The sequence below is a fragment of the Zalophus californianus genome, chromosome 9 (assembly GCF_009762305.2).
Source record: "Zalophus californianus isolate mZalCal1 chromosome 9, mZalCal1.pri.v2, whole genome shotgun sequence".
NCBI classification, from domain to species: Eukaryota; Metazoa; Chordata; class Mammalia; order Carnivora; family Otariidae; genus Zalophus; species Zalophus californianus.
In genome coordinates, this window is record NC_045603.1 from 45,145,052 (window position 1) to 45,169,569 (window position 24,518).

The 24,518-nt window shown below is 37.1% G+C and overlaps 1 protein-coding gene across 5 annotated transcripts in view; it reads right to left on the bottom strand.

Annotated features, from left to right (window-relative positions):
* The window catches only part of TBC1D15 (TBC1 domain family member 15), an 89,389-nt gene that overhangs the window by 19,498 nt on the left and 45,373 nt on the right, over nucleotides 1-24,518 (bottom strand). For 3 of the 5 annotated variants that reach the window (XM_027591769.2, XM_027591767.2, XM_027591765.2), the window contains exons 6-11: nucleotides 18,204-18,306; nucleotides 17,191-17,241; nucleotides 16,686-16,883; nucleotides 15,509-15,637; nucleotides 14,862-14,965; nucleotides 13,516-13,610 (exon numbers count right to left, since the gene is read on the bottom strand). In XM_027591769.2, coding sequence (XP_027447570.1) covers nucleotides 13,516-13,610; nucleotides 14,862-14,965; nucleotides 15,509-15,637; nucleotides 16,686-16,883; nucleotides 17,191-17,241; nucleotides 18,204-18,306 — 680 coding nt within the window. The remainder of the gene's footprint in view (nucleotides 1-13,515; nucleotides 13,611-14,861; nucleotides 14,966-15,508; nucleotides 15,638-16,685; nucleotides 16,884-17,190; nucleotides 17,242-18,203; nucleotides 18,307-24,518) is intronic. The other 2 variants (XM_027591768.2, XM_027591766.2) reach the window with 1 other exon arrangement.

Here is a 24,518-nt window from a genome sequence, read left to right on the forward strand (position 1 = left end):
GACATGAGTTTAGATTCTGTAAGGGCATTTAAAAGAAAATATGAGGACAATATTACAGCTTTCTATTAAAATACACTATATTGGAGGAGCAAGATGGCGGAGGAGTAGGAGACCTAGATTTCGTCTGGGCCCAGGAATTCAGCTAGATATGGATCAAACCATTCTGAACACCTACAAACTCAACAGGAGCTCAAAGAAAAGAATAGCAGCAACTCTCTGAACAGAAAAGCGACCACTTTCTGGAAGGTAGGACGTGCGAAGAAGTGAATCCGAGGTGATGATATTCGGGAAGATAGATGGCAGGAAAGGGGGACTCCGTCAGCCGCTACCGGCAAGTGACAGAGCAGCAGAGCACAAAATCGGGACCTTGCAGAAGTCTGCTCCACTGAGGGATGTCGCTCCAGTGGCTAAGTGGAGGGTGGAACCCTCGCTGGGACAGTGTGATCTCAGGACCCTCGGGGTCACAGAAAGACTGGGGGTGCCTGAGTGCGGCAGAGCTCCCAGGTATCAGAGCGGGGAAGCCCGCTGCAGAGATGGAGCCGAGGAGCAGGCTCTCAGCTCGGGGTTGCCATAAACCGTGATCTGCAGCACAGTCGGGCCACTGCTCTTCCAGCAGGGATCCAACAAGCACCAGATCCAGGGAGACTCCCCTTCCTCTCCCTGGGAGGAGTGGCGCGGGAGTGCACCCCAGGACTCTGCTGAGTTTGGAGACTCCACATGGGGTCAGGGGCCAGAGATAGAAACGCTTGGTCACAGGCCAGGTGAGCACGGAGTGCGGCTGAAGACCGGGGAGACGGAAGTGATTGACTGCTTTTCTCTGGGGGCTCACTGAGCAGTGGGGCCCCAGTTCTCGGTTGGGGGGGGTAGGGGGTGGAGACTGGGAGGCCGCCATTTTCACTCTCGTCCTCCAAAGCTGTACAGAAAGCTTGCAGGGAACAAAAGCTACCAAGAGCAAACCGGATCAGATTACTTAGCCGGACCGGCAAGCGCGGGGCAATTCTGCCCCCGGCAAAGACATTTGGGAATCACCGCAACAGGCCCCTCCCCCAGAAAATCAGCAAGAATAGCCAGCCAAGACCAAGTTTACCGATCGATGAGAACAGAACTCCAGCACTAGGGGAATACAGCACATAGAACTCATGGCTTTTTTCCCCCTGATTCTTTAGTCTTTAAAGTTAATTTTTTAAATTTACTTTTTTTTCTTCTTTTTTCTTTTGAATTTTTCTTTTTCCCTTTTTCAACCAATATCTTTATCAATCCCTTTAAAAATCTTTTATTTTTCATTTTTAGAGTCATATTCTATCCCTTCATAGTAGTTAACCTTATTTTTGGTATATATATATAAGCTGTTCTCTCTTTAAAATTTTGGGATGCAGTGTCTTCTAACAGACCAAAATATACCCTTAATCTCTAGTGTATGGCTTTGTTCTAGTCTCCTGTCTGATCACATTCTCCCCCTTTTTCTTCCTCTTCTTTTTTTCAACCAACTTCTTATCAATTCTTTTTATAAAATCTTTGATAATTTTCATCTTTATAGTCATATTCCATCCCTTCATTGTATCAACCCTTATTTTTGTACATATATTAAGTTTTTCTTTAAAATTTTGGGAGGCACTTTCTTCTAACAGACCAAAATACACCCAAAATCTAGTGTGTGGCACTGATCTATGCACCAGCCTGATCATATTTGATCATATTCTTTTTTTTTTAAATATTTTTTTTCTTTCTTTTCCCCCAGTTTCAGGTCTCTTCTGAGTTGTTTAGTGTATATTTACCCCATTAGCATTTTGTTCTCTCATTCATCTATTGTCCTCTGGACAAAATGACAAGACAGAAAAAAAATCACCTCAAAAAACAGAACAAGAGGCAGTACCAACTACCAGGGACCTAATCAATACGGACATTGTTAGTAAGATGTTGGAACTAGAGTTCATAAGGACGATTTCAAAGATACTAGCTGGGCTTGAAAAAAGCATGGAAGATATCAGAGAAACCCTCTCTAGAGAAATAAAAGAACTAAAATCTAACCAAGTCGAAATCAAAAAGGCTCTTAATGAGGTGCAATCAAAAATGGAGGCTCTAACTGCTCAGATAAATGAGGCAGAAGAGAGACTTAGTGATATAGAAGACCAAATGATGGAAAATAAAGAAGCTGAGAAAAACAGATAAACAACTACTGGATCATGAGGGCAGAATTCGAGAGATACGTGATACCAAAAGATGAAACAATATTAGAATAATTGGGATCCCAGAAGAAGAAGAAAGAGAGGGGCAGAAGGTATACTGGAGCAAATTATAGCAGAGAACTTCCCTAATGTGGGGAAGGAAACAGGCATCAAAATCCAGGAGGCACAGAGAACCCCTCTCAAAATCAATAAAAATAGGTCAACACCCCAACATCTAATAGTAAAACTTATGAGTCTCAGAGAAAAAGAGAAAATCCTGAAAGCAGCTCGGGACAAGATCTGTAACCTACAATGGTAGAAACATTAGATTGGTAACAGACCTATTCACAGAGACCTGGCAGGCCAGAAAGGACTGGCATGATATATTCAGAGCACTACATGAGAAAAATATGCAGCCAAGAATACTATATCCAGCTAGGCTGTCATTGAAAATAGAAGGAGAGATAAAAAGCTTCCAGGACAAACAAAAACTAAAGGAATTTGCAAACACAAAACCAGCCCTACCAGAAATACTGAAAGGGGTCCTCTAAGCAAAGAGAGAGCCTAAAAGTAACATACACCAGAAAGGAACAGAGACAGTACACAGTAAGAGTCACCTTACAGGCAATACAATGGCACTAAATTCATATCTTTCAATAGTTACCCTGAATGTAAATGGGCTAAACGCCCCAATCAAAAGACATAGGCTATCAGATTGGATTAAAAAACAAGACCCACTGATATGCTGTCTGCAAGAGACTCATTTTAGACCCAGAGATACCTCCAGATTGAAAGTGAGGGGGTGGAAAACCATTTACCATGCTAACGGACACCAAAAGAAAGCTGGGGTGGCAATCCTTTTATCAGACAAATTAGATTTTAAACCAAAGACTATAATAAGAGATGAGGAAGGACACTATATCCTCCTTAAAGGGTCTATCCAACAAGAAGATTTAACAATTGTAAATATCTATGCCCCTAACATGGGAGCAGCCAATTATATCAGGCAATTAATAACAAAAGCAAAGAAATACATCAACAACAATACAATTAATAGTGGGGGCCTTTAACACCCCCCCTCACTGAAATGGACAGATCATCTAACCAAAAGATCAACAAGGAAATAAAGACTTTCAATGACACACTGGAACAAATGGACTTCACAGATATATTCAGAACATTCCATCCCAAAGCAACAGAACACACATTCTTCTCTAGTGCCCATGGAACATTCTCCAGAATAGATCACATCCTAGTCACAAATCAGGTCTCAACCGGTACCAAAAGATTGGGATCATTCCCTGCATACTTTCAGACCACAATGCTTTGAAACTAGAACTCAATCACAAGAGGAAAGTTGGAAAGAACTCAAATACAGGGAGGCTAAAAAGCATCCTACTAGGGGCACCCGGGTGGCTCAGCTGGTTAAGAGACTGCCTTTGGCTCAGGTCATGATCCTGGAATCCCAGGATCGAGTCCCACATCAGGCTCTCTGCTCAGCAGGGGGTTCTGCTTCTCCCTCTGACCCTCTTCCCTCTCGTGCTCTCTGTCTCTCATTCTCTCTCTCTCAAATAAATAAATAAAATCTTAAAAAAAAAGAGCATCCTACTAAAGAATGAATGGGTCAACCAGCAAATTAAAGAAGAATTTAAAAAATTCATGAAAACCAATGAAAATGAAAACACAAATGTTCAAAATATTTGGGATGCAGCAAAGGCAGTCCTGAGAGGAAAGTATATAGCAATACAAGCCTTTCTCAAGAAACAAGAAAGGTCTCAAATACACAACCTAACCCTACATCTAAAGGAGCTGGAGAAAGAACAGCAACTAAAGCCCAAACCCAGCAGGACAAGAGAAATAATAAAGGTCAGAGCAAAAATCAATGAAATAGAAACCAAAAGAACAGCAGAACAGATCAACGAAACTAGGAGCTGGTTCTTTGAAAGAATTAACAAGACTGATAAACCCCTGGCCAGACTGATCAAAAAGAAAAGAGAAATGATCCAAATCAACAAAATCATGAATGAAAGAGGAAAGATCACAACCAACACCAAAGAAATACAAACAATTATCAGAACATATTATGAGCAACGATATGCCAGCAAATTAGATAACCGGGAAGAAATGGATGCATTCCTAGAGATGTATCAACTACCAAAACTGAACCAGGAAGAAACAGAAAACCTGAACAGACCTATAACCACTAAGGAAATTGAAGCAGTCATCAAAAATCTCCCAACAAACAAAAGCCCAGGGCCAGATGGCTTCCCAAGGGGAATTCTACCAAACATTTAAAGAAGAATTAATACCTATTCTCCTGAAACTGTTCCAAAAAATAGAAATGGAAGGAAAACTTCCAAACTCATTTTATAAGGCCAGCATTACCTTGATCCCAAAACCAAAGACCCCATCAGAAAGGAAAATTACAGACCAATATCCTTGATGAACATGGATGCAAAAATTCTCACCAAAATACTAGCCAATAGGATCCAACAGTACATTAAAAGGATTATTCACCTCGACCAAGTGGGATTTATCCCTGGGCTGCAAGGTTGGTTCAACATCTGCAAATCAATCAATGTGATCCAATACATTAATAAAAGAAAGAACAAGAATCATATGATCCTCTCAAAAGAAGCAGAAAAAGCATGACAAAGTACAGCATCCTTTCTTGATCAAAACTCTTCAGAGTATAGGGATAGAGGGTACATACCTCAATATCATAAAGGCCATCTATGAAAAACCCACAGCAAATATCATTCTCAATGGGGAAAAACTGAGAGCCTTCCCCCTAAGGTCAGGAATGAGGCAGGGATGTCCACTATCACCACTGCTATTTAACATAGTATTAGAAGTCCTAGCCACAGCAATCAGACAACAAAAAGAAATTAAAGGCACCCAATTGGTAAAGAAGTCAAACTCACTCTTTGCAGATGGTATGATACTTTATGTGGAAAACCCAAAAGATTCCACCCCAAAACTGCTAGACCTCATATGGGAATTCAGTAAAGTGGCAGGATATAAAATCAATGCACAGAAATCAGTGGCATTCCTATACACCAACAACAAGAAAGAAGAAAGACAAATTAAGGAGTCGATCCCATTTACAATTGTACCCAAAACCATAAGATACCTAGGAATAAATCTAACCAAAGAGACAAAGAATCTGTACTCAGAAAACTCTAAAATACTCATGAAAGAAATTGAGGAAGACACAAAGAAATGGAAAAACATTCCATGCTCATGGACTGGAAGAACAAATATGGTGAAGATGTCAATGCTACCTAGAACAATCTACACATTTAATGCAATCCCTACCAAAATACCATCAACTTCTTTCAAAGAAATGGAACAAATAATCCTAAAATTTTTATGGAACAAGAAAAGACCCTGAATAGCCAGAGGAATGTTGAAAAAGAAGAGCAAAGCTGGTGGCATCAAAGTTCCAGACTTCCAGCTCTATTACAAAGCTGTCATCATCAAGACAGTATGGTACTGGCACAAAAACAGACACAGAGATCAATGGAAGGGAATACAGAGCCCAGAAATAGACCCTCAACTTTATGGTCAACTAATCTTCAACAAAGCAGGAAAGAATATCCAATGGAAAAAAGTCTCTTTAACAAATGCTGTTGGGAAAATTGGACAGCCACATGCAGAAGAATGAAACTGGACCATTTCCTGACACCACACACAAAAACAGACTCCATATGGTTGAAAGACCTAAATGTGAGACAGAAGTCCATCAAAATCCTAGGGGAGAATACAGGCAGCAACCTCTTCCACCTCAGCCGCAGCAACTTCTTCCTAGAAACATCGCCAAAGGCAAGGGAAGCAAGGGCAAAAATGAACTACTGGGACTTCATCAAGATAAAAAGCTTTTGCACAGCAAAAGAAACAGTCAACAAAACCAAAAGACAACCAACAGAATGGGAGAAGATATTTTCAAATGACATATCAGATAAAGGGCTAGTATCCAAAATCTATAAAGAACTTATCAAACTCAACACCCAAAGAACAAATGATCCAATCAAGAAATGGGCAGAAGACATGAACAGACATTTTTCCAAAGAGGACATCCAAATGGCCGACACATGAAAAAGTGCTCAACATCACTCGGCCTCAGGGAAATCCAAATCAAAACCTCAATGAGATACCACCTCACACCAGTCAGAATGGCTAAAATTAGCAAGGCAGGAAATGACAGATGTCGGCGGGGATGTGGAGAAAGGGGAACCCTCCTACACTGTTGGTGGGAATGCAAGCTGGTGCAGCCACTCTGGAAAACAGTATGGAGGTTCCTCAAAAAGTTGAAAATAGAGCTACCCTATGACCCAGCAATTGCACTACTGGGTATTTACCCCAAAGATACAAATGTAGGGACCCGAAGGGGTATGTGCACCCCGATGTTTATAGCAGCAATGTCCACAATAGCCAAACTATGGAAAGAGCCCAGATGTCCATCGACAGATGAATGGATAAAGAAGATGTGGTATATATATACAATGGAATATTATGTAGCCATCAAAAGGAATGAAATGTTTCCATTTGCAACGACGTGGATAGAACTGGAGAGTACTATGCTGAGTGAAATAAGTCAATCAGAGAAAGACATGTATCATATGATCTCACTGATATGAAGAATTCTTAATCTCAGGAAACAAACTGAGGGTTGCTGGAGTGGTGGGAGGTGGGAGGGATGGGGTGGCTGGGTGATAGACACTGGGGAGCGTATGTGCTATGGTGAGTGCTGTGAATTGTGTAAGACTGTTGAATGACAGACCTGTACCTCTGAAACAAATAATACATTATATGTTAAAAGAAAAAAAAGAAGATAGCAGGAGGGGAAGAATGAAGGTGGGGAATCGGAGGGGGAGACGAACCATGAGAGACCATGGACTCCGAGAAACAAACTGAGGGTTCTAGAGGGGAGGGGTGTGGGGAGATGGGTTAGCCTGGTGATGGGTATTAAAGAGGGCACGTATTGAATCGAACACTGGGTGTTATATGCAAACAGTGAATCATGGAACACTACATCAAAAACTAATGATGTAATGTATGGTGATTAACATGATAAAATAAAATAAAATAAATAATAAAATAAAAATAAATAAAATACACTATATTAGGTTTAATAAAAGCAAGTATATATCTATAAAATTGTGGATATGTTTTTCAAAGAAATAAAGAAAAACTTTATCAAAAAAACTATAATAAATGTAAAATTTAAAAAACAGCATTTAAAAACATCAAAACATCAAAACCTGGGTGGCTCAGGTAATTAATCATCTGCCTTCAGCTCAGGTCATGATTTTAGGGTCCTAGGATAGAGCCCTGCGTTGGGCTCCCTGCTCAGTGGGGAGTCTGCTTCTCCCTCTCCCTCTGCCCCTTCCCCCCTTGCTCGTGCTCTCTCTCAAATAAGATCTTTAAAACCTAAAAACAAAAAAAATAAAAAACATGAGACTGTTTCATTCTCAAATCAGTCTTGATAGGCGGGTACATAAGTTTATTTTTTTAATTAACTCAAGCACAATTTACATAGTCATAGTGAAATATAGAATATCTGCCTTAACAGGGGATTTAAACATGGTAAAAATTATTTTTACCTCATGAACTATCTGCATTTCTTTCCTCTTATATATTTAGAAGTGATGCCAGGCAGAAAACAAAAATGATATATAAAAATATTTTATAAGGAAAGTACTTCTAGAAACTATTTCTAGAAAGAAAATTAGTACTTAAGTTTAGAAAACAAAAAGCCCTCATTAAATCCAACTCTCCATCTAACTTGATATAGCTAAAGATGGAAGAAAACACAAACATGCTAACAGACCCCATTTTATTTACGCCATCACTAACCTCAAGTGGGCCCCTAATGTCTGGCAATCATGCTTTATTTTGTTCATCCATTCATATAACTATTTTATATCTTTTCCTTTGTCCTCAAGCCTCCAACATGTTATCTCCTCCCAACTCTAGCTCTCAGATGAGGACCTTGCTTCCTATTTCTGAGTAAACGGAAGTTATCCAAAGAGAACTTCCACAGGATCCTGCTATTTTAACCACATAACCACACTGGTATTCACACAGTCTCCTTCTGTCCTATCACTCTAAAGGAACTTCCATGATGGTGGTTAAGTCTAACCCCTCCTCTAGCGCATGAAATCCACCAAGGATACTGCCCTACTTAATTCTTGTCTCCCTCTCTAGTTTCATGAGTTTTTCTTCCTACTCGATCCATTCTCACCTAGCTTTCAACCATACTGTTGTTTCTCTCATCTTCATAAAAATCTTACTTAACCTCTTTCCCAAATAACAGCAGCCCATTTTGTCTCCATCTGTTTAGAGTAAAACTTCAGAAAAGAGCTGTATATATTGTCTCCAAGTCCTCTCCTCCTGCTTCCCTCCTGAACTCACTCCAATCAGGTTGTCACTTCCACCACTCTACCAAAACGCCTCTCTAATCAAAATCTCCAGTGATCTCCTTATTACCTTGTGCAATGGTGAATCCAAGACCTCGGCTCACCTGACATCCTAGTCACTCCTTGAAATACTTTCTTCACTCGACTTCCAGGACAAACTCTCAGGATTTCCTCTTTTTTTCTCTGGCTCTCTTCTGAGTCTCTTTTGTGGATTTCTCCTAATTGTTCCTACTTATAAGTTAAAAGTACCTCAGGGCTCAATTCTTGGACCCATACTTTTCTAAATAGATCACTCCTTTGGAAATGTCATCTAGTCTCCCACCATCTATATGCTTAAGACCTCTAAATTTCATCTCCAGCCCCTATCTCTCCCCTGAATTCCAGTCCTATATACCTACCTCCTACTGTACATATTAATATAAGGACATCCATTAGGCATTCTCACACTTAAACATGTCCAAAACCAAGTTCCAAATATTCCCTTCCAAACTTGCTTCTCTCTCAGTTTTCCATGTCTTAATAAAAAACCCACAACTCCATTCCTCCAGTTACTCACCTTAAAAACTCTGGGAGTCACTCTTGAGTCTTTGCTTCTCTTGTCTGACACTGATACACACACACACACAGGTTAAACTTTCAAAATACATATAGAAACCAACACCGAACTCTCCCAATCATTCACTCCATGCCCCACCCCTCCCATTCACTTGACTCTAGCCACACGTCTCCTCCTTGCTCTTCTTCAAACATACGGAGGCCATGAGGCAGAAACAAGTCTAGACCATGCTGTTTCCCTCTGCTCAGAATGTCCTTCGTCCAGATAGCTGCATGGCATACACTGTTTCTTCAAGTTTCTATTCAAATCTCATCCACTCAACTGCTAGCTCTCTGTATCAAGCAACCATCATCTCTCGCCTGAATCTCACAATAACCTTACATGATCTTTATATTTCCTCCCTTGCCCCCCACAGCTATTCCCCAGACAGGAGCCAGAGTGATTTGTTTAAAAGTCAGATTATATCACTCTCCTGCTGAACACCCTCCAGTGGCTTCCCATCACACTCAGAGGAGAAGCTCAAGTCTTTATAACGAATTACAAGGCTCTATGTGATCTGTACCTATTCCTTCACTGTTTCTTTGACCTCATTAGTTTCTATATTCTACTCTCTAACCATATTTACCTCCCTGCTATACTTCAAACATGCAGAGACCCTGGGGTGAAAACAAGTCTAACATATGCTATTCCTTTCTACTTGGAATGCCCTTCACCTAGATATCAGCACAGCTCACCCTTCCCCCTTCAAGTTTCTACTCGAATATCATCTTTTCAGTAAAAGCCTTCTCGGGTCACCCAAGTTAAAACTACAACATCACATAAACTTCCTAACCATCTTGGCTGCCTTATTTTTCTATTTAGTACTTATCACTAACCTACTACATATGTTACTTATCTTGTTTACTGTCTGTTCTTCCCTACAAGAATATAAGCTTCTTGAGGGTACTTTGTCTGTTTTGTTCACTAATAAATTGCCGGAGCCTAGGGGAGAGCCTAGTACATAAGAGGCACTAAGTAAATATTTATTGAATGAATGCATGAATGTTTAAAATAATGAACATGATTTTCAAAAAGATTCCTGGTGATTCTAGCATACAGCCAAAGTTAGGAACCACTGCTCTAAAGACTGCGATTCCTGGGCCTTCTTATCTGCCTCTTATTCCCCCCAGGTGACATTATCTATTCCTGTGGATATTTATACTGATAATACCCAAATTTATATCTCCTAACTAGACTGCTCCAGATTATTCAACTAGCCAATGGACTTTCCATTTGTAGGTCTCACCTTAAGGAATATATAAGTAACACCTAATTCAATTTCACCATACCCCATTCTCCTCCTCTTCATAAGTGGAACCACCAATTGGCCAATTTCTCAAGGCAAGAAACATAGTCCCATCCTAAATTCTCTCTTTCCTCTTCATATCCTACATTCCATACATCAGAAAGTCTTATCAATTCTATCACCAAAATATAAGTTGAATGCATTTATTTCTCTACATCTCCACTACTACCATCTGTTGCTTATAGTTGTTCCCACTTATTGGTCTCCTTGTTCCTACTTTACCTTGATTCAACACATTTTCCATACAGCAGAAATACTGATTTTAAAATATAAATAAAACGGTCTTACTTAAAATGCTTGAATAGTTTCTTTTCACAAAATCCAACTTCTTGGCACTAACAGCAAGATCTACAGTCTACCTGTGTATTTTCTAATAAAGCAAATTTATATCAAAGAAAACAAAAAAAAAAGCTTTTGGTAATCTTTCCAAAAAAATACTTCTGAGAAAAACTACTATAGAAAAAGAATGCTTTAAAACCAACTTATTATATATACTTCTACTGGTAGACAGCATGGTACAGTTGAAAGGCTACTGAATTAGGAATTAGACCTGATTATGAATGAGTCTGGGCTGACTAAAGACAATTTACTAACCTTTTCTGGGCTTCAATTTTGTTATCTGCTAAAAATGAAAAAAAAAATGGACTAAAGTATGGCTCAATTCAAATTATATTATGGTGATTTAAAACATCTACATTTTTCCTCCAAATTCCTGGCAAAGTGAGAATAGGACACAAGACAGATTGAGAATATCAGAGCCATTATCACTGCTGCCTGATAAAAAAGGGAAGATGATATGGCATGTGGAAAGAAAAGGCTTAAGGGATGCCAGGCTGGCTCAGTCAGGCGGAGCATGCAATTTTTGATCTCCGGGTCATGAGTTTGAGCCCCACATTGGGTGTAGAGATTACTTAAATGAATAAATAAAACAAAAAAAAGAAAAGGCTTAAAATACTGAATTACTTAATCTGTAAGATCCCTTCCAGTTCAAATATTTTATGTCCAAGCAGGAAAAAACAGTCCATTACCATTTTCCCTACCGAAAGTGAAAACAGCAGGAGACTTCCAACTGGAAACCTCATTTAACCACATGCCTCAAGATTCCCAACGTTTTGCTTTAACCTGAGGAAAGACACAGTTTATTCTGGTATAATTTATTTTTCAGAAAAAAAAAAAAAAAGGTTCTTTTACAGTCAAAAGTACAGGGGCACCTGGAAGGCTCAGTCAGAGGACCATCCAACTCTTGATCTTAAGATTATGAGTTCAAGCCTCACACTGGGTATAGAGATTACTTACATGAATAAATAAAAACTTTATAATCAAAAGTACTATCACCAAAAAGATCGCATTGGGAGGGAAAAAAAACAAGACAACATCGGAGAGGGAGACAAACCATCAGAGACTCTTATTAATCATAGGAAACAAACTGAGGGTTGCTGGAGGGGAGGCAGTCCGGGGGATGGGGTAACTGGTTGATGGGCATTAAGGAGGGCAAGAGCACTGGGTGTTATATAAGACTAATGAATCACTGAACTCTACCTCTGAAACTAATATACTGTATGTTAATGAACTGAATTGAAATTAAAAAAAAAAACTCATCATTTGTCTTTATGTCTACAAATGCTACCAAATTGGGGCACCTGGGTGACTTAGGGGGTTAAGCAGCTGACTCTCTGATTTTGGCTCAGGTCATGATCTCAGGGTCCTGGGATCAAGCCCCACAATGGCCCTGAGCTCAGCAGGGAGTCTGCTTCAGGATTCTCTCTCTCCCCCCTGCCCCTCCCCTCACTTGCTCACGCTCTCTCTAAAATAATCTTTTAAAAGGGGCAGGGGCACCTGGGTGGCTCAGTTGGTTAAGTGTCTGCCTTCAGCTCAGGTCCTGATCCCAGGGTCCTGGGATGGAGCCCCTCACTGGGCTCCCTGCTCAGTGGGGAGTCTGCTTCTCCCTATCCCTCTGCCTCCTCCCCAACCCCCCACTTGTGCTCTTTCTCTCAAATAAATAAAATCTTTTAAAAAAGAAAAAAAAAAAAGCTACCAAACTGGTTATGTTGCACTTTCTAACTATAATTTAGAGATTTTCTTCTTCCATGGGAAGGTAGTATTGACCATGGTGGTAAAAACATCCCCCATCTTTATTTATGAAGCTATAGATAAATCCAAAAGCAATTATCAGAATTTTAAAAATAAGTTCCACTACTATCCAAAGCTATCCTAAAATTATATAGAGGCTAACTAACAAGATAGTTAAGAGTATTAAAACTGGGTACTGCCCTTAACCATGTGATCTTGGACAAGTCATTTATGCTTTCAATGGTTCAGTTTTCTTTTGTAAAATGGAGATTATCAACAAAAACTTAGAGACATGTACAGCAGTAAATATGCATTCTCTCAATAACTTATACCAACCTGGCCTTTATCATAAGAGCTAGATAACCCAGTACTCACTCTTTGGAAATAAGTCTAATTCTTTTAATGTAAAATTTTGTCAAGCATCTCTTTATGAAATAGTTATTCCTAGATAATAGTTATTCAATTCTCAAACACTGACAAAAATTTATTATCTGAAGTCATTTATTAAAAAAATGAAATTATGCATATTTAGAGACGGTCTGGAGGGATATAAACCAACGTCTATTAACTATAGTTATCTCTGGATGAAAGAAACAAAACTAAACTTTATTTTCTTCTTTTTGCTGATCTACAGTTCCTAATTTTTCTATTAATAAACAAATTTTTTGTAATAGGGAGACAATAATTTTTTAATGAAATTAATTCCATAAGCAAATAAACCTTTTTTAAATTCACATTTTGGAACTGGAAATGAAATACATCTGTACTTATATTGACTGACCTCATATTCCTATTGGAAAAGGAACAACCAAGAACATCAAACACACATTCTAATGTACTCTCCAATTCTGATTTCTCTTTTGAGCCCTATCTCTGCATATATCTTCACTTCTTAAATCTTATCAAGACTTCATTGTAGACCCCTCTCACGCATTTCCAAAATTAGGAAAAAATTACCAATAAGACTTCTATAATCTCTTAACCTCGAATTTCTCTTCTCTTGTTCTTCGCTGACAGATTTCCACTGTAGTTTCATCCTGAAGTATTCGTCACTACAGAAAACAATTTTATACCAAAAAAAGCTATGAACACGGTATTTTTAAAAATTCTGATTGGGTTTTCCTATTAACAATGTATCAAAGCATTTATGATGCCAGTGAAATGTGAGGTTATAAATATGATAGTGAAATGTTTAAAGTTACGATTCATAAGTGAAAATAAAGGAAAAATTAAATAACCTTATACATACCATAAACTTTGCTTAAACAAGTAATGTAGGTATGATTTTAAGAAAACATTCACCTCAATCCTTAATATACCTAAAATTATTCTAGTTATTAAATATTTTAACTACTAAAGTTTCTGAATAATTATAAATACAAAGCTACAAATTGCTGTTTGTTTTTTTTTAATGTGACATAAGACTTCCATTTTCTAGCCAGTTTTTTCACAAACTTGTTAATGTGAAATGTCTTAGAAGAACTGGCAATTGGGGCACCTGGGTGGCTCAGTTAAGCGTCTGCCTTAGGCTCAGGTCATGTTCCCAGGGTCCTGGGATCGAGCCCCGCATCGTGCTCCCTGCTCAGCGGGGAGTCTGCTTCTCCCTCTGCCTCTACCCTCTGGCTTGTGCTCTCTCTCTCTCGCTCACTCTCTGTCTCTCAAATAAATAAATAAAATAAAATAAAAAAGAACTGGCAAATGTGTTGAAAGAGAAAGGACTGTCTGAAAGTTTAAATATGCACATAATGATTCAGACTGAATTTAAATCATAGGCTAGACTGATGAACTGGGAATAAGAAGGGTACCTGGAAAATTGGTCTAAGTTTTTAAGTCTGAGAAATTACTTAAAAATAGAACCAGTCTTCCAAAAAAAAATGAAAGACTAGTTTATGTTACAAGAGCACCAGGAAAATAATTTAAAGGTAATTAACTTAAATAGTAAATATACTTCTTATGGGACATTTTTATAATTTCATAATTACAAAAACAAATAAATATGAAAGATATATTTAAAAATCCCTATCTAATTAGTTATTTTTCAAGTATGGAAAATGTTTTTACAATGGAAGTGGAATTTTTTTTTCCATCTTTCTATATATATTCACCAACACAACTGCAGTGAGTGTTTGAAATGTCTAGTTTGAGTAAGTACAGAGCTCATGATTTTTCAATTAAAAAGATAAAAATAAAATTATTTTCCCATACTCTCATCTATTTAAAATAATCATCTAGAAGCTCTATACTAATCTGTATGGGTGAGTTATCTGAATTTCTTTAATGAACACACAAAAGATCTTACTTACGTTTTTTGTTTTTGTAATTGAGTTCTTTCCTCCTTGGTACTGTCCCAAGGAAAATAACCCAAAAGAAATTTCCATGCTTGCTTTCTCAACACATGACTAAGTCCCTAAAGAAAATATGCATATTAAACATTAAACACATTTGTAAAAAAGAATGCAATACTTTAAGTTCATAAAACTTGCATATAGATACACAGGGAAACTAATATTTAAGAGATAGTTTTATACATAAAATAGCTCAATTCAGTGAATACTAACTTGTTTTTTTACCTCTAGACTCTGAAAATGCCAGAAAGCTTAAACAATGCAGAGTATACAGATTTATAGAAGGCAGCAGGACTGATTAGTCTTTCTAAGTCCAATCCTTCTTAGATAAGGCAACTACCACTGGGGTACATACATGCCTCCTTCACATTACCCACAGAACTTTAGGTAAGGAAGACTATTCTTCCCTAGGCTTAATGGTATTCAGTCCCCACCTCCCCAACGAACCTAATGGGACATCACAAGGATCTCACACTGTCCTACAGGGATTTTAAGGCATCATTCATCAAAAAGGAGTACATTCCATGACTACCTCCACACCTCCCATAAAAAAAGAAAATTTAAATATCAGCAGTTTCAAATATCCTCCATATTAAGGTATTTACCCCTCTAAATATCATCTGCTTCATATTATCTACATTTAAAATTCTTCCTTCAGAATCAATGTTCTTAGTCCATTCTTCCAGTGATACTGGCTCTCTCCTTTGAACGATAGGTCGTTCTCCCAAATCAATCTAAAAGAAGATAAGCAATAAGGAGTACACTTTTAACCAGTGAAATTAAATCAAGGTACATGGAAACCATAACTAAAATACTATGTATTACTCAGGCACGAGTTCTAACATTTCTAATATCTTCCCTTATTTTCCAATGTTTAGTTTATGAACTTGAACAGCATTCCATACATTTTCCTTCCTACTAAACATACAAATAACAGGGTTACAAATTCAGAGACAGGAATACATTTGCTATTTTGAGTTTCAATTACGTCAGTACAAAACATTCGACATGTAAATTACATAAAAGACCCTTCAAATTAAATGGTATGCTGTATTTAAAAAGACAGTATTACTCCACTAATCATATTCTAAAATTAGCTTTTCTTCCAAACTACAATTTGTAGCTCTCAGAATTGATTCATGATCCACTAGCTCCACTTGGTATTTTCTACAGTTTTTTATTCAATTAACAGATGTTGGTAATTTAAAATGCCATTTGTAAGATAAACCCTTTAAATATTACAATTCAGATATTTATAATGTTCTATGTACAGCTTAGAATTGCAGCAAATTCAAAAGTCTTGCTGAGCACATACAAAGATTTGCCATAATTCAGGGCCAAGATCCATCTTACTTAAAAAAGAAAAGACTCACATGAGCATAAAAGCCCTAGAGTAGTGTCCTGACTAGCTGCCTCTGGTCCTTACTGAGAAAACATATAAATTAGGAACAGAACTAAGAACAATATGTAAGGTTCACTATTTACTGACTGCTGTGCACTCAATGAAACAAACAACCTGCTCATTATTATCAAAAAGTAATCAAAGAAAAGAGATCCAACTTATTAAACAGAAAGTATAAGTAGTAATCGATGAAGAACAACCCAAGAATTTTGTGGCAGAACAAGTAAGTTAGATATATTAGTTAGTAAAAAAGTTATAAGGATTATAAGAGGCAGATATAACCAAAATTGAGTTTCTATTTCCATAGCATTCAGTACATGTTTAAAAAGCATTTCTCCTGTTAAAATATAAAAGATATATTAATATAAATCTTCACTCACTCTTGTGATGACTTCAAATCCTGGTTCTTCTTGTTGATTTATCTTTAAACCTGGAATAGCATCACTAAGAAAATCTGCCATTTCTGAAGGCGGTCGTTGATGTGTAGAGGTATCACTGCCTCTCAAACTATCAAAAATGTAGTTTGTGACTTTGGAAAATCCTACCATGGTTGCTGTATAAGGATCCTTTTTAATTTTCTATGTAGTAAGAAGAAAAATATTAGCATTATTAATTCAAATGAAGAATAAAAATACCTTATGATGGGCAAAAGGGCCACGTTTTTTAAAGGGGGGAAATCAGAACTAAAACAGAGTGTTCTAAGATTATTTTAAAATTTTATTTTTTTTCTGGGCAGAAAAATTTATATTTTCTAAGCCAATCTTTTCATTTGGTTAAAACAGAATATTACACAGCAAGGTAATGCTACTGATTGAATTGCAGATAAACCAATGATTCGCAGGCTTTATTCAATCTGCATACATCACAAATATATGCAGTGCTTACTTTCCATTGATGAATGGCCCACAACAGCTTTCTTCTGTCTAGCAGTCCTGCCTTTATGAAAAAAATATTTCTTGAAGTGTTCAGAACCACACTAGTCTAACAGAAAATATTCAAAGGCTAAGCTTTAAAGCTCACAATATTTAAATATTAGCTGACATTTTAATCTATATGATTAATAAATCATGCCAATGAATGTAATTTGTTCTGGATGGTGCTACCCTGGAAAAAGGTTTTTCTATTGCTAGGGTTACTTCTAAATCCCCAACTGCCTACTTATTCATATTTAGCAAAAACAGTTACTTTTTAAAGGTCTTTTAATGATTATTTTCACAATAAAAACTGCTGTCTAATTTTTTACTTTAATCAGTATCTAGCTATCTTGTCCTGCTTCCTCAAAAGTTCCCCTTTTATCTTGTTATCTTCAGAACCAAGAAGAGGATACTTGGAACAGAGTAAGCACCCAAACATTTGTTGAGTGAATAAGTGAATCAATAAACAACCATTTCGTTACTTTACATAAACATTTGAGTGAAAAATAACTTAATTTCTGCCTGTGTTAAGTGCATATTTTTAGCCAAATATAAGAATATACTCGAATACTTTAGGGGGAATTAGATTATCACGCCCCAAATGAACCTACTTAAAATGGAAAATAAAAATTCAAACATTTTTGACTAAGTTTATCATTAATAAATTCAAAGTGGCTTACCCAGTGACCTTGCAACTAATCAGTAAAAGCTATGATAAAAATCTACTAATGTCCAATTTCAGTATTACAATAAAGGGAAACATTGCTTTAAGAGTAACTAAGAACCAAGGAAGCTTCTGAGTCTTACAAATAATATGAAACACATTATTTCTAAAAAATTAGAGAATTACAGTCCCATAAACTTTACAGAGACACTTGCCTTATTCTGTATAATCTCTGAGAAAGTGAGAGAGAGGTAGGAGGTGTATGAAATAATGGTGTCAGATTAATAACAGATAAATACAAAATGGACTAAGAAACATACTTGTATTAAACCATATGCAGGTTCATCAAGAAGATTTTCAAAAGACTGTGAAAGACTCTTATTCTGACAATTCACAAGAAGTGTTCTTTTATCCTGTGGAGATCTGTAATAAAAGAAAGGATCCGTAGAAAATAACTAGCACACTGCATCAATTATTACCTGAACAATTACTAATGCCTACTTTTCCTTAACAACAATAACAATGAAAATCCCAAAACTCAAATGTCCAGTTCTAGAACTGTTTCCCCTTAATACAATATTAGCAAGTACTTAGTAACTATCTTAAAGGAGCTCCAAAACTACATGAAACATGAAATACTAAATTGACAAATATAAAAGGGTTGAAGAATATTTTTACTCTAGGTAAAGCCAAGAGGACTAAATTGTAATTAACCAAGTTTTTGTTTATAATTATAGTAGAAAAACCTTACAAATGTATCTGTCTTTATCATCATAAAAATTAAAGAAAGTTAAAGCACACTTTGGATTCATCAGTATATATAATATGTACAATACAGGAAAATGTCCTATTTTGAAAGAGTTTCCAACTTCATTCCATAGCTTGGTAGTATTGCAATATAAGATATTAAAAACACAAGATAAAATAGATTATTTGTTAAATATCATAATTATGCTAACCATAATTATAAACACACATACATGAATATATTTAACAAGGTTATAATATACCATTAAGGTAACAGTATGTTTTTAGTTCTTGCTTATTAAGCTCTAGAAGCAAGTTTTTCTTCACATTTCTTAATAACTGCAGAATAAATGCTTTCCAAATGGACATTTAATTTCAAATAATCAGATAAATTATCCAGTCTTTTTTCTATTCAAAAAGTTCTATAACTTAGTAAGTTCGCTATAATAAATCCACAACTTTTCTGTGTTTAAAATAAAACTTAAATGTGTTATGTTGTGGCTATCTACTTCTAGTTTATTATAAATGTTTGAGATAAGAACTTTAATAACAGTTATCTCTTCTCAATTCTAACATAACAGGATGCAACAGCAATGCTGGAGGGGATATGAACTCCAAAGCAGGATCTTATTTTTACACATTCAGAAACAACGCTTGATCTTCAGAGACAACAGTAACTTAATAAGCCCCTTGGCTTTTTAAAAGATGAGGTTGAGTCATTTGAGGTAAGAAAAACATTATGACTTTTAAAAACGTTCAATTTTCATTAAATGTCATTTTTCTGAACACTTACTGGGGTTATGCTTAATATGAAGACTTATATGGTCCCACAAGGCATTTTTAATAAGTCTTTTAAATATAGCACCAGAAAAAGTAACTAATATAGCAATATACACTGTCCTAGCACAGTAGAGCTGGCACTGTGGTTATTATTTGATTTCTAACAAATTAAGTCAAATTATTTAATTAAAATCCAAATAAAGGGGCGCCTGGGTGGCTCAGTCATTAAGCATCTGCCTTCGGGCTCAGGTCATGGTCCCAGGGTCCTGGGATCGAGCCCCGCATCGGGCTCCCTGCTCTGCGGGAAGCCTGCTTCTCCCTCTCCCACTCCCCCTGCCTGTGTTCCTGCTCTCGCTGTGTCTCTCTCTGTCAAATAAATAAATAAAATCTTAAAAAATAAATAAATAAAATCCAAATAAAAATTGGTCATCAAAGTCAAAACACTGGTTATGCATGTAGAAAGGGAATAAATTTGTAACCTTTAGCTATCTGAGCTCAGATAATTATTATGGCTCCAGATTTAAAACTGTAGTCAATAAACTAGCAATGGGAAGAAGAAATGACTGCCCAACCAGTAAGCAACCACGGATATTCTTTTAAGAAGAAAGGATTTAGGGGCGCCTGGGTGGCTCAGTTGATTAAGTGTCCGACTTCAGCTCAGGTCATGGTCCCAGGGTCCTGGGATCGAGCCCCGCATCGGGCTCCGTGCTTAGTTGGAGGCTGTTTGTCCTTCTCCCCCATTTCCTTCTGTCCCTCCCCTGCTCATGCTCTGTCTCTCAAAAATAAAAAATATCTTTTCAAAAATAAAAATTTTTTTAAGGATTTCACTTTTTAGATCCAATGCTCTGTGATGAGGAGCTGGGGAAAGCTCTAGGAGAAAGAGAGATATAAGAAATTTAAGACTTGGGGCACCTGGGTGGCTCAGTCGTTAAGTGTCTGCCTTCGGCTCAGGTCATGGTCCCAGAGTCCTGGGATCGAGTCCCGCATCGGGCTCCCTGCTCCGCGGGAAGCCTGCTTCTCCCTCTCCCACTCCCCCTGCTTGTGTTCCCTCTCTAGCTGTGTCTCTCTCTGTCAAATAAATAAATAAAATCTTAATAAATAAATAAATAAAATCTTTAAAAAAAATTTGAGACTTAGTTGCCCTTAGCTAAGGAAATCAACAAAAACATTTTTAAAAGGTTTATGAATCAAAGGACAAGTTGTGTATTTCTAGGTAACTGCAGAGCTCATCAAAAGGAGGGTGGGAATTCCAGAATATTGTTACATTTCCACCTGCCAGGTTATCACAATGATTTAATTTGGAAAGATGAAATATTATGGATTTATATGTATATATTCTGGAAATAAAATGGATTTTGGAAGTTGATCCCCTATAACAACATTATTCAAGACTTTCAAAGCAGCAAGACAGTACTTTTAATGATGTAACATCAGCAATTCTATTAGAGCCTAATGAAGGGCTTAAAGAAAACTACTGTCTAATATCACAACTATACAAGTATATCTACTGAAAAATCAGAAGTATTTCCCAGGCTTTGGAGTAAGCCTCTCCCAAAACCTCAGAATAAATTCAGAAATGATAACAGTTGAAGAATGTTTTGTGTGCTGAGATGTAGTGGTAACTATTTTCCATTGCTACTGAGAAGGACCAATATGGAAAGCTAAAGAAATAAAAATATCACTGCAAAGGCTATATCAAAAAAGGTTGATAAAATAAAAAAGTACAAAATATTCACAAAACTATATATATAATATATTCTTATTTTATACATATAACTCAAAGGGAATGAGGGTTTATAACCTAATCTTATAAATGGTGTTATATAATACGAAATATCTTACTGCTTATTTATATATTAATGTAAAAATGGCCCAATATACAAAATAATTTTAATGGAACCTTTCTATCACAACCTTCATTCATATCCTAGCAACCAACTTGGTTCCAGAAAGGTGACATAAATGCATTTGTGATTCATTCTTTACCCAAGTATCATGTTTTAAATGGTGATAAATCAAAGAACACTAACAAACATGAATGAAAAGGACAATTTGTTTTTCCCAGAAGATAATAAAACCATTTGAGAAATAACAAGTCTCAAGAAGCTAGCCTATTTTGCACTGCCTGATCCAGCTGGTGAGAATGAAAGACGGAACTGTGTGTGCACAGCTGGCCCAGCCTCATTCTGAGTCTTATAAGGCTGCACATCCCCAGGACATTCATGATTTCTGTTCATCTGTACGGTAAGGCCTTTAATTCGTTAGGGCAGTATTAGGAAGAGAAGATGGCCACAAACACAAGCCACATCATTCAATTTAAGTTAATCAGAAAAAAAAGAGAATGTGGTCTCTCTCTGTTGGTTCTGAATTGAAAAGAAGAAGGGTGACGCTGGCATAGACTGCCTGGCACCCCAGTGAGGCTGCAGAAACCATGGTTTTCTGGAACTATTCTTCTTCCTTCTAGTCTCTACAACAATCTCTGACCACAGGAACATGACTCTGGAAACATCATTTTGCTTAAGATAACTGCTCTGAGGACAGGAAATGAGATTGCCATGGCTGACATCTAGTAGACTGAAAAACCAAGAATATTTGGTAATTTTCATTTCTTTGGAGTTCAAATTGAGAATTCCATTTATTTAGATCATAACTAATGAAATAAGGAACAAGGATCTTTACTATCTCCCTAAGAATCTGAAAGAGATGGCTTATACAAATATGGAATTTCTTTAATGTCAGTGACAGTTTCTTTGGAGTATCTATATTCTACCACTGAGGCTCAACATATAATCTCTAGTGAGCTCTATAGTGCAATATAACTGGGTATAATTTATGATGGTAAAGAGAACAGGAAGTGTTTATTTTCAGCTTAGGGTACACAGGGGCCTTGGAGATAAAAAATCTGATGTATTATTCTTACATATTTCAGACCATCTAGGGGGCAAAGATTAAATCAGCCCCCAGTATCACAGAAGAACACACAGTGGAGAAGTGGCTGGTATTAGCAGTGGTTTTTGAAGGACTCACTTTAGGCTATCTCTCCCTACCACCACCTTCCCCGCCTCCCCCCCAGAATGGCCACATCCCTGGTTGACCATAAATTGAAAGATAAAGCCCAAAAGGAAGAGAGGAAAGTATAGGGAGGGAGGTCAGTCCCTCTGTTAGGTTCTTCTCTTTGACCAGGTCATTAAAGGTTGCAATTAATCACTGATGCTCATATCACGTCCCATTTTATCCTCCCCTTAATTTCATTCTCTCTCAGAGCTAAAATTACTGACACACAAAAAACTTAAAAAATATCCTATTATATGCTGTGACAGTGCTACACATCTCTTATCTGGAGTACTTATTACAGCTAAATGCTACATTTATTTGTATAAATAATGTTTGTTTCTCCCACAATAGTACAAACTTCATGAAGGCAGGGCCCATATCTTTTCTGATTATTGCTTTTTCCAGCAAGTTAGCACAGAGTGTCTAGGACATAAGTGGCCCTCAAAAATAAACTTGTTGAATGAAAAATTAAAAAAAAAATATATATATGGAGGAACACCATTCCCATGGCTTCGTGTTTTAAAATGGAAATTTGCACTTCTATTAAACTCTCCTTCACTAGGACGTATCTGATTACTGAGATCAGGAAAGAGTTAAGGTGCATGTTTGGCATAAATAACCCCTTCCAGGCTCGCTCGCTCTCTCTCTCTCTCGGATTTGCCTACCAACCCATAGAAGGGGCTTTCTAGTCTGCTTTCATTCACATTGTAAATAGTCTGTCCTCAATAGGAAGACCTGTGGTTGTTCAAAAATAATAACTGGGTGACTTCAAAACTACTTTGGGGTGAATTATGATGCTGCTGCACATCTAAGCCTCACTAATAATATTTTTACCATCATCTGATTCCTATATTTACTCCTTACTCTGTTACCTTTTCTGTATTTGTAAAGAGGTTTCATTTACAACCTCATTAAAACATCACCAACACACATTCAAGGTACACATACTCTTATAAGCACCTAAGTGATTGTTGAGTCTATCCTTGAACCCACCCAAGATAGAAAATTCTACAACCCTTTTCTTCTAATTGCTCTTTGGAGCCATACAAAACAAATCTATGATATATTTCTTATAACAACTCTTTCAAAATTATTTGTAGAACTGGTTAAGTACTATGCCATTTATTCATTCAACTGAAATTTATTGTACAAATACAGTGCCAGGCATTGTGCTTAGGAACTTAAGTGAAAATGTAAACAAAATAGATGCAATCTCTGCTTTTGTGTGCATATATTCTAGAGTAGAATATTAAAAAAGTAAAGAGATAACATTATTCTATTAAGAGTTGTGAAGGAAGCAAACAAGGGAATGAGACAATGAAAAAGAATGGGGGTGGGAACCTACATTACTTGGGAGAGGGGGCATCCAGAAAAGCCACTCTGAGGAAGTGACATTAAACTGAGACGTTAGGGCGCCTGGGTGGCTCAGTCGTTAAGCGTCTGCCCTCGGCTCAGGTCATGATCCCAGGGTCCTGGGATCGAGCCCCACATCGGGCTCCCTGCTCGGCGGGAAGCTTGCTTCTCCCTCTCCCACTCCCCCTGCTTGTGTTCCCTCTCTCGCTGTCTCTCTGTCAAATAAATAAAATCTTAAAAAAAAATAAAATAAAATAAACTGAGAGGTTAGGATCAGAAAGGGAGAAGAATATTCCAGGCAAAAGAAACGGCATACATATAGGACTCTAACTCAAGAGTCTGGGGCATTTCAGGAACTGAAAAAAAACTATACAGCTAGAATATAAAAGAGAATGGCATGAGGCAAGGCTTAAGAGATAAACAATTAATAAGGCAATGCAGGACTTCAATGACCATAGTAAGTTTGGATTTTATTTAATGTTGCACCAAAACTCCTCTTCAAGTTAAATCCCTATACCCTTCTAATGCTTTTCATGATACCACTCTGATCCCTCTCATTACACTGGTCATCTTTTCTATGTAGTATAGTTTAGCACATTTAAAATGCAATGTTTAACACCAACCCTAGTTCTCCAAAGTAAAGACCAGTAAAGGGTAGAGAGGAACTACCACTTCATCCTAAATACTATGCTTTAATCAGT